This window comes from Cervus canadensis, chromosome 27 (genome assembly GCF_019320065.1).
Source record: "Cervus canadensis isolate Bull #8, Minnesota chromosome 27, ASM1932006v1, whole genome shotgun sequence".
Classification (NCBI taxonomy): domain Eukaryota; kingdom Metazoa; phylum Chordata; class Mammalia; order Artiodactyla; family Cervidae; genus Cervus; species Cervus canadensis.
The window spans coordinates 6,137,456-6,152,331 of record NC_057412.1 but is presented as its reverse complement, the minus strand read 5'-3'; the positions used below and the strand labels follow the sequence as shown (position 1 = coordinate 6,152,331).

The window sequence follows — 14,876 nt, the reverse complement described above, 5'->3', positions numbered from 1 at the left end:
GAGGGAACCTGAGAAGGCACCTAAGACTCGCATCGGTGAATACCATTTGGATTCTTCCCTGTGTGTGTATCTAAGATGTATCCACCTTTCCTTGTAGTTCTACTTTATCCCTTTTGTTTTCTCCCTAGCATTGGATAATATGTAGCATAATGTACTTATTCTCTTAGTGACGGCCGCATAAGTTGCCTCCAACTGTTTTACTAAGATAAACAATGCATGTGCCCCCCACCTCCACCCATTCCTCCATCCGAGTCTCACTCCTCAAGGAATACCCAACACACAGGATCAACCTGAGTAATAGCAGTTAGTAAATATTTAATCATCACTTTTGAAACTGGTTTATGCAGGATCTCAAAAACCAGGTTGTGTGTTTATTTGAGTGGGTCAATTTGCTGAAAGTAGATTTACAGAAAGCCACTTGCAGAATGAAAAAAATTTGTCAAAATCCAATTTGCCAAAAACAAATGCTCTAAATTACCAATTCCATGCACGCTTGAGACCTATTAAAAAATCTTCAAAGCCTTCTGTGAGGTAAGCCAAGAAGCAGGGGCAGAGTGTGAGTGTACAAAAATACAGATGAACTGCAAACTCTGTTTCAGAAAAATCTCACCTGTCTTTGTACCAAATGGCCAGGGTACCTGCAAAACTAATGCTCTGAAAAAAATCTAATTGGCAAATTCACTTCCAGCTGCTAGTAACAGGCACAGAAATACAAATAAAACTGGTTTTATTTCCTAATAAGCTATCTAGAGATAGGCAGGGGCTAGTGTTGGATCAGCAGTTCAACTGCTTGAGGACTGGCATCTCTGTGGCTCTCTTGACCCCTCCTTCCTTCGTGGCTATTGGACTATTGCAGCTCCAGTGATCATTTTGGTGTTTGTGACAGAAGAGACGGAAGAGGTGCCCTAGTTGCATCTATCACTTTAATCAGGGAAGCAAAAGTTTTTCCAGAGATTCCATGGTCAAAGCTGTGTCCCCCAGCCACCCTAGCTGCAAGAGAGTCTGTGACAGTGAGCCTTTAGCCTTTCGAGGTTCTTTAGTGGACACAGATACAGGGGGAAGGGATTGTGGATGGGTGGCAAGATGGACCACCCACGTTATAATATAATTAATTTCTCTTTCAAAACGGGTAGCTTGTAAGTCAAGAAATGTCTACCAATAATTTTAAGATTATAAATTAAAACTCAGTTCTAACCATGACATTTTTAACAGATGCATTTCTGCTACATTGCTTTTCCTCTTTTTCCTCCTTGACATTCTAGAGTGGGACTAAAGTCAAATTAATCTTTCAAGCAAAAGAGAGGAAAAAGTCAAAAGACCAACAGTGGCAAAACGCTTTCAGCCACTCCCCTGCTCACTGTCCTTCCACACCAAACAACATCTGGAAAACATTCCCACATCCATTGGCATTCAAAAACTGATACAGCTGACCAAAGTCCATGTGGTTTCCTCTGGCTCCATTAACACTGAATACTTTTTCTTCAAAAACTGAAAATTTTCTTTGTCTCTCCATGTCCTCACTTGTACCATCAAAAGGAATGTCTTCTCGATGGCGAATTAAAATTCTCTTCCAGTTTAATTTTCTGAGCCTGAAAAGAAATGTTCAGAGTAGAAATTTTGAAGATGTGTATTCTAAAGCCCTGAAAGTAGAAGCTATAAAATAGATTTATCAATGCCTTTTCCTAGAAGTAAAGAAATGTCCTTTTATCTCACATGGATTTTATTTTAATCAAATATGATTCCAGGAATACGTGATCAGTCATGTCTGTTTTGCAATGCTATGAACTGTAAGCCCACCAGGCTCCTTTGTCCAAGAGCTTTTCCAGGCAAGAATACTGGAGTGGGTTGCCATTTCCCCCATATCCCATCCGCAAACTCATTTACTGCCATTATCACTGCCTGGTATCAGCATTTAACAAATGTAGAAATTCCTGAATCTCAACCTCTTGAAGGGGCTTGTCATTTAGAGTATCGGTAGAGAAATAAGATTCCCTGGTGGCTCAGACGGTAAAGAATTTGCTGCAATGCAGGAGACCTGGATTCAGTTCCTGGGTCAGGAAGATCCCTGGGAGAAGGGAATGGCAACCCACTCTAGTATTCTTGCCTGGAGAATTCCAGGGACGCAGGAGCCTGGCAGGCTACAGTCCATGGGGTCGCTAAGAGTTGGACACGACTGAGCGACTGACACTTTTCATTTCTCACTTTCATAGAAATAAGATTAGAAATCTCCTTGTTCCATAGGGTACACACAACTTACGGCATCGCTAAGATGAGAGAAGAATCAGATCCATAGAAATGGAGGGGACAGTAGGCAGTGTTGTGGGCAGGGGCGGGACTTAACATCTATCTACAGAACATCTTCTCTGCGCCGAGGTGAGGGGAGTACGCTGACCAAATGTGAGTGCTGTTTTAGACTAAATCCTGATATGACTTCAGGGACACACAGATTTCCACATCTCTAGTATCACGTGATACATGACACAGTGACAGACTTTTTTTTCTTGGGCTCCAAAATCACTGCAGATGGTGACTGCAGCCATGAAATTAAGAGACGTCTGCTCCTTGGACAAATAGCTATGACAAACCTAGACAGCATATTAAAAAGCAGAGACATTACTTTGCCAACAAAGGTCTGTCAAAGCTATGGTTTTCCCAGGAGTCATGTATGGATGCGAGAGACTATAAAGAAAGCTGAGCACCAAAGAATTGCTGCTTTTGAACTGTGGTGTTCGAGAAGACTCTTGAGAGTCCCTTGGACTGCTAGGAGATCCAACCAGTCCATCCTAAAGGAAATCAGTCATGGATATTCATTGGAAGGACTGATGCTGAAGCTGAAGCTCCAATACTTTGGCCACCTGATGTAAAGCACTGACTCATTGGAAAGGACCCTGATGCTGGGAGAGATTGTGGGCAGGAGGAGACGGGGACGACAGAGGATGAGATGGCTGGCTGACTCATCACCGACATGAGTTTGAGCAAGCTCCGGGAGTTGGTGATGGACAGGGAAGCCTGGTGTGCTGCAGTCCATGGGGTCGCAAAGAGTCAGTCACGACTGAGGGACTGAACTGAACTGAGTATCATGTTGCAGAAGTAATAATTGACAAGGCAGACAGAAGTTGTGAAAGACTTGGACTTCTCTGGTGGTTCAGTGGATAAGAATACACCTGCCAGTGCAGGGTTCGATCGCTGGTCCAGCGAGATTCTACATACTGTGAAGCCACTAAGCCCATGAGCCACAATTCCTGAAGACTGCATGCTTTAGGGCCGTGAGCCACAACTCCTGAAGCCTGCATGCTTTAGGGCCTGCAAACCACAACTCCTGAATCCTGCACAGCTTAGGGCCCGCAAACCACAACTCCTGAAGCCTGCATGCTTTAGGGCCCGCAAACCACAACTCCTGAAGCCTGCATGGCTTAGGGCCCGCAAACCACAACTCCTGAAGCCTGCACAGCTTAGGGCCTGCAAACCACAACTCCTGAAGCCTGCATGCTTTAGGGCCTGCAAACCACAACTCCTGAAGCCTGCACAGCTTAGGGCCTGCAAACCACAACTCCTGAAGCCTGCATGCTTTAGGGCCCGCGAGCCACAACTCCTGAAGCCTGCATGCTTTAGGGCCTGCAAACCACAACTCCTGAAGCCTGCATGCTTTAGGGCCTGCAAACCACAACTCCTGAAGACTGCACAGCTTAGGGCCCGAAAACCACAACTCCTGAAGCCTGCCCAGCTTAGGGCCCACGAACCACAACTCCTGAAGCCTGCATTGCTTAGGGCCGCGAGCCACAACTCCTGAAGCCTGTCCAGCTTAGGGCCCGTGAACCACAACTCCTGAAGCCTGCATGGCTTAGGGCCCGTGAGCCACAACTCCTGAAGCCTGCATCCTTTAGGGCCTACAAACCACAACTCCTGAAGCCTGCACGGCTTAGGGCCCGTGAGCCACAACTCCTGAAGCCTGCATGGCTTAGGGCCCGTGAGCCACAACTCCTGAAGCCTGCATGGCTTAGGGCCCGTGAGCCACAACTCCTGAAGCCTGCATGCTTTAGGGCCCACGAGCCGCAACTCCTGAAGCCCACGCCTGGTGCCCCAGAGCCAGCAAGTCACAACTACTGAGCCCGTGTGTGTAGAACCTGTGCTCTGCGACAAGAGAAGCCACAATGAGAAGCCCACAGAGCACAACTAGAGAGAAGTGTCCACTCGCTGTAAGAGGAGAGAAAGCCCGCACATAGCAACGAAGACCCCAGCGCATCCACAAAACAAAAAAGGGTTGTGATGGCCAACCTTGACCAGAATTCTTCACAGGTGCTCTGTGGGCCTTCCACACAAACAACACCAGGTTTCCCAGGCATGCTAAACCCAGAGAGGGAAAGCTCCTTTGCCCACTCGAGAATATTTTTTCTTTTGTATTTGTTGTAGATGTGATGGCTGTAGATCCAGAGCCTTGTGAGAACGTGGTGGCCCGGCTGGACTGTACTTCCCGGAGCAGGGGACGGGGTGACGTCTTTGCTGATGTAGCCAGAAGCATGTTCTCGAACCCACTCTGTGGCATTCAGTATACAGACATCTCCGAGACAGTTCTTTTGTAGGTATGCGGTCAGATCCGTGTTCAGCTGAGCCTGCTCGGATCTACTTAATAATTCGGACCTGATGGAAAAGATATGGGATTAAATATTAAATGAATTTTCTCAGAACAAACTTGAGAACTGCTTTTGTTCTCAGATTAGTTTTGACCTCTAAAGTTGGCCAGGGTCTGTAACATACCTGACAGTAATTTCAGGCAGAACTGCAGGGTATTTAAAAGGAAGAATACAGGCCAGAGAAAACATCACCTGATTTAAAAAAAGAGAGAGAAAGAAAAACTGCCCTAAGTGCTGTTTTAAGTTGAGACATATTTCAATGCTTCCAGAAGTAAAACTGAATTACCATTGCTTCCTCAGATACGTCCAGGTTCATACTGATTGTAAAGTAAACTTTTGAAGATCGTCCTTCCATGGTCCTCTTTTCAATGCACTCTTTCAGTTCTGCTAAAGCCAGCTGGTCGTTCACGATGAGCTCGTTCTCACCGGGGAACATACTGGCCAGCAGGTCTAACTCAGAGAGTTGGGCCTCTGCCTGTTCAATCTCAGTCATTTCGGGGTACCTGTAAGTTTCTAAGAAGGTAAGGATAAGAGAGACATTTAAAAATACAATCCTGGGAGAACTCAACATGGGTACATATTGAATATGGGTACTTACTGAAAATTTGATTTCTTAATAAAATATGACATTTAATCAGAATACCTTCTGTGTTACTTTCAGATGTAATATACTAAGGATCCAAAGGGGTTTCCCTGGTGGCTCGGTTGGTAAAGAATCTGCCTGCAATGTGGGACACCCAGGTTTGATCCTTGGGTCAGGAAGATCCCCTGGAGAAAGGAATAGCAATCTACCCCAGAATTCTTGCCTGGGAAATCCCATAGATAGAGGAGCCTGGCGGGCTACAGTCCATGAGGTGGCAAAGAGTTGGACACGATTCAGCAACTAAACCACCACCACGGATCCAAACTACAGGACAACCCAATGACAGTGATAAAACTCTAAAAAAACCAGGCATCAAATTCCTTTGTATGCAGATAGTTGATGTGGCATCTCGAGATACCACAATGAGCAATTACATGGAAGTAAACTAACTGTGTAGTCCAAAAGGCATATCAATGATATAATCAGGAGCGAGGCTCTGATTGGTTACCTTGGAAACTCAGAATGAAAAGAATAAGGAAGAAAGTTAGATGTGTGGCCACTTTTTTCTCCTAATATTCATTAGTTTTTAAAAAATAGAAGAATGTGAAAAACAGAAAATAAAGGCTAATTATCCCATAGCTCAAGTAACTCATGTCAACAACAGAAAAAAAGCACAAGATTGTAAAATGCAAATGATGGACAAAGGTTAAAAAGTGAAGACACAGTTTGCTACTGGTGATTGCTTCCCCTAGCTAAGTCCCCCATCCAAGGCAGAGATTTTGGTGTTTCAGAAACATTTTAGGCATTACACATATACATATATGGAAAACACATGGAGATATAATGTGTAAATAAATGTAGACAATGAAATATATAATTAAAATATATTCTCAAGGGGTCATATTTATAAACCTTTTGTGCTTACTGCCTAACTCTCTCCCCACCAAATGTATTTTGGACATCTATTCACTGTCAGCACATAGATCGATCTATCTTATTCTTTCTGGTGGTTGACTATCATAGTGAATCAGATAGATATGTCATAATTCATTGCATTCCTTATCTACTGATGGGCACCTGGGTTTTTTCCACATTTTTGCTATTACGAACACTTCTATAATGGAACTTTATATATACGCATACACACACATAAAGACACACAGTTTGGTGAGCTGTGAATAATATATATACAAGAATAAGTTTGCAGAGGTGGCTGATTGGTATAGCATTAAAAAGTTTGGATACTGTCAAGTTGCCTCCAGAAAGCTGCTACATGGAAGTTTAAAATTTTCACACAGTCCCCTGCTTGAAAAAAATTCTTGGCACAGAGTCTTTATATGTTGTTCTGTGAGCCATTCATTAGTTTTTATTTTTAAGGAGGCAGGCTCACCAGCCTTTTCTTTTACAGCTTCTGGACTTTGAATCTTTGTTGGAAGATTCTTCCCCACTCCAAGGTCATAAAGATTACAAGATGCTAATCAAAATTGGATTTTAAAACATTTCTTAGAATTTGATAACTTGATTTTCATTTGCAAGAAAGTGCGGGGCCATCTAATAAAACATGGAGGCTGAGCACATGTGTTAATTTCTCTCTCTTTTCCCTCCATTAGAGTACAGGAATAGATTGTTAAATATGAAGGGACAGGAAATGACAGATAAAAGCTGTCAACAAAATACAGGAAGGTGGAGAGGGGTCAATGAGTCACAGCTAACTCAGATTTCAGCTTTCTTCCCTTTATTAACTGCTTGGTCAGGTGGGGAAGGGAACTGCAGCGCTGCAGAAGGGCTCAGAACTGTCAATACCAGCTACTTTGGAAAGCTGCTGTGTGTATGCTGTAGAAAACACGAATTTGTTGAAACTCTAGAGTCTAGACTTTAGACTCTCTTTCAGGGTTTCTTAATATTGGCACTACATATCTGATGGCGGAATCACAAGTTATAAGACTGTTGTTCTAAATGTATGTAGAAGAAAAATTTAAGATTATTATATCATTGAATTAAAAGTGACATAAGGTTTCTGTATTTTACTGACACCGGTAAAATATGACATCAGCAGACTATAATGGGTTGCTGCTTCTTCAGTGGCAAGTCTGGGATATTTGAGGCAAAAAAAAAATCCCCAAAGGAGTGATCATCATGTCCTTCCTTGGATCCCGAGGTCCTTCACTGATCTGTCACCCTCTCTCCACCTTTCAGAATATTTTTGTGTTTTATATATATATATATTCTTTTGGGGAAGTATAGGAAAAATATCCTGAAAAGTGGAAGTCCCTCTAACACAATGTTTTTATCAAGTTGGCATTAAAAAAAAAAGGGGGGGAAACTTGTTATAAGGAAAGCTGATCTAAAAATTCTAATCTTATGAAGCTGATCTAAAGAAAAACCAGCACATAAAAATGTGTTTCTAACGATGGTCACTGTCAATAATAAGAAAAAATTCAGAAATGGCTTAACTGTTCAGCAACAGAACAGTAGTTAAGTAAATACATAGGCATACCTTGGAGATACTGCAGGTTTAATTCTAGACCACCACAATAAAGTAAGTATCACATTAATGTGAGTGACACAAATATTTTGATTTCTCAGTGCATATAAAAGTTATGTTTATACTACACTGTAATCTGTTAAGTATGCAATAGAATTATGTAAAAAAAATACATACTTTAATGATAATCTTTTTGTAATAATGACATCAAAGATCACTGGTCACAGATCACTATAACAAATGTAATAATAATGAAAAGTTTGAAATATTGTGAGAATTGCCAAAATGTGACAGACACAAAGTGAGCAAATGCTGTTGGAAAAATACCAAGAGATGTGCTCAAGAGTTGCAACAAACCTTCAATTTGTAAAAAACAAAAAACACAGAATCTTCAAAATGCAATAAAATGAGATTTGCCTGTACATCCTGTACACCCAAACAGTAGAATATTATGAAATAACTTAAAAAATGGATATTGACATTGATGTTCATGATGTATGGTTACCTAAAATAGTAGATTGTAAAAATAAATGAAAATAGTAGATTGTAGAACAATATAAATAATCTTAATCAATAAATACTACTACTATTCCTTCTTATACCATCACATGTACATGAAAAAAAAATCACAAAGAGAATTCACAAAACTATTAATAGTTGGCTAATGTGGGTTGGCAGAAGGATTTTCACCTTTTAATTTGTATGTTTCTATATTGCTTGAAGTTCATGATTAGCATGTAGTACCTCTAAATTCACTAGAAAGGAATAAGAGTTATGCTTCTGAATGGAAAACTGAATCCCACTGATGCAGAGGAAACATGGCTTACCTTCTCAACGAGAATTCACTCTGGGGAATCAAACACCATTATTTCAGTCGGTGGTGTCTTCATGGACTTCCTTTTCATCTTTGGTAAAGGTTGACCGGGCAGCTATTATCTGTAGAGCTTCATCCTTCATTCTCTCCTGGAACTATTTAGTTTGAAGATCAGGACTTATATCTAATAAAATATAGAACAGTGAAGGTAAAAAGGCCAAGTGTTAAGTGACCAGTATTATCACAAGGATTAAAATGAGGGCATGATCAATATAATGGGTCTTCAAAGAAAGATTTGAGGAAGGTGGCAGGATTTGAATTGAGCCTTAAAGGAAGGGTAAGACTTAGACAAGGGAGGAGGAGGCCTAATGTGGCGAGGGAAGAAAGGTGTGCAGGGCAAGAAACCCCACAAAAAACAGCATGGACCTGAAGCTGTCCCTTCTTCACAAGTCCATCTGCCCAGCTGTAATTCAGGGACTCATCCTTTGGAATATTTCTCCTTATGCTACTTACTGTTTGTCCTCTAAACCCATTCTTGGTCCTTCTTTACCCTTCCCTGGAATCCAGACAGCGGACCTCCACAGCCTACAGCACCCAAGTCTTCTGCATTTCTTATGGTTGGCAAGTGCTCTGGCTGGAAGTGGGAGGACGGGAGGAGAAAGAGGCCAGGGTATTTCTTCATTATTCTTTCCCTGCTTTGGTGGGATTCTGACAATCACCTCTGACCAAGCTCCTGCAGGCAGCCCTTCACTTCTTTAGCGCCAGTAGAACTTTCAGCCTAGAGAAGGTCATGGTTCCTTTAAATCTGGCCACACCTTGGGACTCCCCTGTGGTCTAGTGGTTAAGACTCTGTGTTTCCACTGCAGGGGGTGTGCATTTGATCCCTGGTCAGGGAACTAAGATCCCCTCGTACCATGTGGTATGGCCAAAAGATATACATGTACATGTGTGTGGGCTTAGTCGCTCAGTCATGTCTGACTCTTTGTGACCCCATGGACTGTGGCCCACCAGGCTCCTCTGTCCATGGAATTTTCCATGCAAGGATAGTGGAGTGCGTTGCCATTCTCTTCTCCAGGGGATGTATGTATATACACATGCTGGGAGCCAACACACGAGACCCTACCCATGACAAGGTCATGAGGGAGAAAACCTGATGGGCAAGGCGGATCAGGTTTTCAGGGATTCCGAAAAGCTGCCCCCGGCACTCACCTTAAAGATGATATCTGTCTTTCTGATGCTTGCTTCAATAGACTACTCTCTAATTTCTGTGACACAGGCAGAAGGCCTTCCCCGATCTCTTTCCAAATAAGAATCAATTTAGAACTTTAATCAATAAGTTTCCCAGGTGGTGGTATTTTATGAGATTAACCAGAGTGAAAGGAGTGTTTTGATTTAAACTCCTTTGCTGGTATTTTAGTTTTAGTTTGTTTGGCAAATGCATTTATGCCCTTGGTACTAATATGCATGATTGCTTATAATACCCAAATCATAAAATAGCATAAAGAACCTGATCATATAAACGCCCTAGTAGACACAGAGCCCTTTGGGGAGTGAGGAAGTCCTATTAGAAAACATAAGAAAAATTATTCTAAAGGTGGTTATTGGGTTGACATTTGCTTGCTGTGTTTTGCTTGCTGTGTTTTTGCTTTTAATGTGCTAAGGTTATGTTATAGAAACCATTGTTAATATAGTTAAAGATCTAGAGAAATAAGAGCTTAGCCCTAGTATGGTAACAATGAGATGGTTGTTAATTGTCAGCCAGGAGTGCTAGGCAGAAGCTGCCTCACCGAAGCCACAGAGTCTGTGTTGGGTAACCTTCTCAGATAAATGCAATTGACAACTTCTGCAGAAGGATTAATTTTTGTGTTAACAAGGTTATACTTCTACTCTGTACTGTTGCCCTATGAGACTGCTACCTTTCAGTTAAGGTCACCATAGAAAGAGAAAATAGGTTTACATTCACCTGACGTGCATAAAATGTTAATAGGCCCCAAGGCCAGAAGATAATGTACAAGACCCTCAGAAACAAAAAAAGTATGCAGAAAACACCCTGGTTTCGTGAAGGACAAGCTGACGTAATGTTAAACTATCTTCCCCTTAGAAATGTACTAACTTAGGATATAAAAGCTATGGTAAAAAATAAAGGATTGCCAGACTCTGCCAGCTGCACACCCCCGTCTGGTCACTCTCTCTCTCTCTCTCTTTCTCTCTCTCTCCCTTGCAGACTTGGCCCTGTCAAGGCTGGTCTCATGTGTCTTCTCTCTCTCGCCGACGCCGTTCATCCTGAGGGTACCCCCTGGATCCTGCCGAGGCTGGACCCCGGCACACACACACACACACACACACACATATATCTTCAGCATATATATATATATCTTCAGAAATATTTAAAACTCCTGGACTATTAGAATTCCTTATTTTTTCCAGTCCTGTTGGAGTTGGGGAACTAGGAAACAACTCGTCAGACGGTTATGAGAGGAGGTGAGTTTACTTTGGTTTTTATCATAGTGGTTTAAGTATACTCTGTTGCCAGACTGCCAAGCTGCAACTCCCAGCTTCACCAACTCCCAGCTTCACCAACTGTGTGCTTCACTTCCCATCTCCAGAATGGGAATGACAGGGCTGCTGTAAGTTATTAAATGAGGATGTGTGGGAAGTGCTTAAAATGATGCCTGGCAACAGAGTAAATGACATAAGAGCTTGCTATTTTTATATTCAATCAACAAATATTTCTTGTGCACCTATTGTATGTCAAGCACTAAGACTGCAATGATGGACTAAAGTAACCAAAAAAAAAAAAAAAAAATCTGTGCTGTCAGAGATTTAACCTAGTGGGAGCAGACTATGATAACAGAACACATACACACACACACACACACACACACACACACACACCGCCATGCCCTCTTCCTGGGGATCTTCCCGACCCAGGGATTGAACACACGTCTCCAGCCGCTCCTCCCCCACCCCCCACATATATGTCCAGTGAGTAACTGTTATGAAGAAGATAAGATAAGGTGCAAGTTGTTAGGGGTGGTTCAATTATACACAGGCTGTTCAGGGACAGCCTTTTTGCTAAGGTGACTGGGGGGGAATGAGACTTGAAGGCACTGAAGAAGAAAGCCACGTGTTGAAATGGGCAAAAAGTCTTCCAGGCAAAAGGAACAGCATGTCCACAGTCCAGGAAGCAGGATGATACGACATCAGGTGGCTGGAGCAGAGTGAGCCAGGGGCAGGGTTTTAGGACAAAAGGTTGGCGAGGAAATCAGGGGCAGTCATGTTGGAACTCACAGGGAATGACCAGGATTTAGGATTTTTAAAAATATATATTTATTATGTATTCAGCTGTGCCAGTTCTTAGTTGCAGCCCTGGGGATCTTGCCACATCCGACCACCAAGGAAGTCCCAGGATTTGGGGTTTTATCCTGACTGATATGGAAGGCCACTGTAGGAGTCTGACTTATTAAAAGGCTCACACTCACTGCTGGGAAGAAGGATGGAAGCAGAGTTAGCAGGTAGGCACTACAATGATAGAAGGAGAGATGATGGTGGCTTGGATTAGGGTATGGTAGTGGAGATGGTGAGCAGCTGTTCATGTTCTAGACATGTATTAAGAGTAGACCCAACAGGATCATTGATGAATTACATGTGATATGTAAGAATAACTCCGAGGCTTCGAGAAAACTGGAAGAACGGACCTGCCATTTACTTGGATGGGGAAGATGGTGGAAATCTGAAGCTTGGTCTTAGACAGACTAGGTAATGAAATGCCTATCAAGCCACCCAGTAAGTAGAGACGTTCAGCAGGCAGCTAGATGAACAACTACGGCGTTTATAAGAGATCTGGCTGAAGATGTAATTTAGGGAGTATTGAGCATTTCTCCAAAAGCACGTTTGTCAGTCAGGGAGTGAGTTACTTCGGGTACAGGCCTCATTGAGTTTGGAGGTCTGGGTCTCAGCGACGCATGGGTGGACAGCTACCGGAGTGATGTCACAAATAAGTGATTTGTCCAGTTATTTTCGCAGACGAGGTTTCAGTCACAGAAACACCTTGAACAGGATTTTCTCACTCAAGGTTTTAGTGAATATCACCGTAAGAACGCAGAATGACACGAGCTTCCTTTCTTTTTCCCTTGCAGTTTTTTTTCTTTTTATTGACTATTATATTTTTTAAAGGACTTGACTGTTCAAGTCCTAACTTATTCAGAAAGTTTCCCCTGGCCCCTACCCTAACGCAAACCATGTTCAGGACGTGTGTGCTGTGTGTGTGTTTCGGTGGGGGGGCGGGGGGCGTGGGGCGCGGTGGAGAGGAGACGAGGGTGGGCGGGGCCAGGAAACGCGACGCTAGTTCTAACCAATGAGCGGTGAGAAGTTAGTGGGGAGGCGGGGCCACCAGGTCGCCGAGTTACCGAGCGGTGGACGGGGCCGCCGCAGCGTAGGAACTCCCGGTCCGCAGGCGCCACCGGTGGACAGAAGACTCACCTCGAGCCATGGGCCCACTCAGTGCTGTAATCCCGCGTTTCCTGGCTGCACAAACGGCTCGATTCGTATTCGGAGACACCCTCAAGGATCCCAGGGCCAGCAAACCGGAAGCCCACAAACAGCCTTGGTCCGGCCGCCTGAGGAGAGTGAGACTCCGCCCTCCCGGACGGACGCGTGCGCGTTCTCAAGCCCGCGCGCCCCGGAAGTCGGAGCTGAGAAAACCGAGATCCCTGGGCCCGGCTTCGTTTCTGTCAGCCGGATAGTTTTTGTTCTTCCCTATTCGCGTTTCCCAGCTGCTGGCACTGTCAGTGAGAAGCAGGGCCGGCAAGTTACCTGGGTCAGGATATCGTCCATTGAAGTAACGCTCCTCAAATCCGAACTTGGGGCGGAGTCCTTCGGGGATCTTGGTATAACGCAGATGAGATTCGGAAGGTAGCCTTGGAGTCCCACGTTTTGCATTCCTAAGATCTTCCCAGGTAGTAGCGGTCCTGCTGGCCCCTGAACGACGCTGAGTAGGCAGTAGGGACCGGTGAGCGTGGATAGTGGCCGTGGCGATCCTAGGAAGAACCCTGTGCCAACACAGGAATTTATCTGCGCTAATGAAGGACAGTTTTAAGCTGACTCCCCAACACGAGAGTAATTAAAAGATATTTTTCTTAACCAACTAAATATACTCAATGTACCTTTTCCTCTATTGTATATATTCATTATAGAAATCTCATAAGATTTATCGCCTAGATATTGGCTCTTCCCTGATAGCTCAAATGGCAAAGAATTTGCCTGAAATGCGGGAGACTTGAGTTTGATCCCTGGGTTGGGAAGATCCCCTGGAGGAGGGCTTGGCAACCAGCTTCAGTATTCTTGCCTGGAGAATCCACACAGACAGAGATGCTTGGCGGGCTACAGTCCATAAGGTCGCAGAGTCGGAGACGGCTGAGCGACCAAGACCAGTACAGCACAAGCTGGTATTGATATTAGGTACGATCATTGCTAATTTTTTTTTTCTTTTTACAAAAATAAGATGTGTTTAAAGGTCTTCATAGCTGCATCTTCTACATGGTGTTTTGTGAGCATTTTTCAGTGTCATTAAATAATCTTTCTCCAACTTTTATGGAACATTTCAAGCATTACAGCAAAGTTGAGAGAATTTCACAGTGACGCAATTCACAAAGAAAGGAAAAGGAGGAAGTTGATTTTGCTCCCCAAAGGAGTTTTGGAATGTCTGAAGACATTTTGAGTTGTCACAACTGGAAGGGTGTGTGCTTTGGGCATCTAATGGGTAGAATCCAGGGATACTGCTCAACTTACCAGGGTGCACCAGGGTATCGCCCCTACAAAAAATTTGCTGGTCTAAGATGCCGGCAGTGCTAAGGTTAAGAAACTGACCTCAACAATGCCTAACTAGCTTTGTCATAGATCTAATTCATCCATCCCATCTCTTTTAATGCATTTCAAAGTAAACTGCAGACGTTAGTCTACTTCTAAGTACTTAAGCATGCATAACATTAGGATTTCAATTATGTAGTTTTTTTTTAAGTAAAAAGGAAATGTAAATGTATATTTGCTGAGTTTTGACAAATTCATACACCTTGGTAACTCAAATCCTATTAAAATGTAGAACATTACAGCACCCCAGAAAATTCTTTCAGGTTCCTTCCCAGTCAGTCCTCAACCAACCCAACAGGCAACTATTAGTCTTTTTTTTTTCTCTCCACACCATAATTAGTTTTGCCTGTTCCAGAACTTAATAGAGATGGAATTATCCAGTAGGTACTTTTGTGTAAGGCTTCTTTGTGTGTATCCATGTTCTTGTGTGTATCAGTAATTTCTTTTTATTCCTTAGTTGTATCCACTCAGTGACTATACCTCAGTTCTTCCATT

General features: G+C 43.2%; 1 protein-coding gene across 2 annotated transcripts; it reads right to left on the bottom strand.

Annotated features, from left to right (window-relative positions):
* Positions 1–349: 349 nt before the first annotated feature.
* Positions 350–13,133, bottom strand: RWDD2B (RWD domain containing 2B). 2 transcript variants are annotated; one of them, XM_043448662.1, is made up of 6 exons: positions 12,996–13,133; positions 8,527–8,697; positions 4,918–5,144; positions 4,756–4,823; positions 4,276–4,638; positions 350–1,589 (listed from the first exon to the last, which is right to left on the bottom strand). In XM_043448662.1, exons 3-6 carry the CDS (start codon positions 5,122–5,124, stop codon positions 1,355–1,357), a joined length of 873 nt encoding a protein of 290 aa, XP_043304597.1. In that variant the 5' UTR covers positions 5,125–5,144; positions 8,527–8,697; positions 12,996–13,133; the 3' UTR covers positions 350–1,354. The 2 variants fall into 2 exon arrangements, with proteins under 2 accessions (XP_043304597.1, XP_043304598.1); XM_043448663.1 differs by having other exon boundaries at positions 8,527–8,668.
* Between the last annotated feature and the right edge of the window lie 1,743 nt (positions 13,134–14,876).

What these genes read in the sequence shown, in the direction of transcription:
- RWDD2B (XM_043448662.1), bottom strand. Translation starts at nt 5,124, where the DNA reads ATGACTGAGATTGAACAGGCAGAGGCCCAACTCTCTGAGTTAGACCTG. An exon ending in ACGTATCTGAGGAAGCAATG is followed by an intron (nt 4,824 to 4,917) that starts GTAATTCAGTTT and finishes TTTTTAAATCAG; the next exon opens with GTGATGTTTTCTCTGGCCTG. An exon ending in TGTGAAGAATTCTGGTCAAG is followed by an intron (nt 1,590 to 4,275) that starts GTTGGCCATCAC and finishes ATTTCTTTTCAG; the next exon opens with GCTCAGAAAATTAAACTGGA.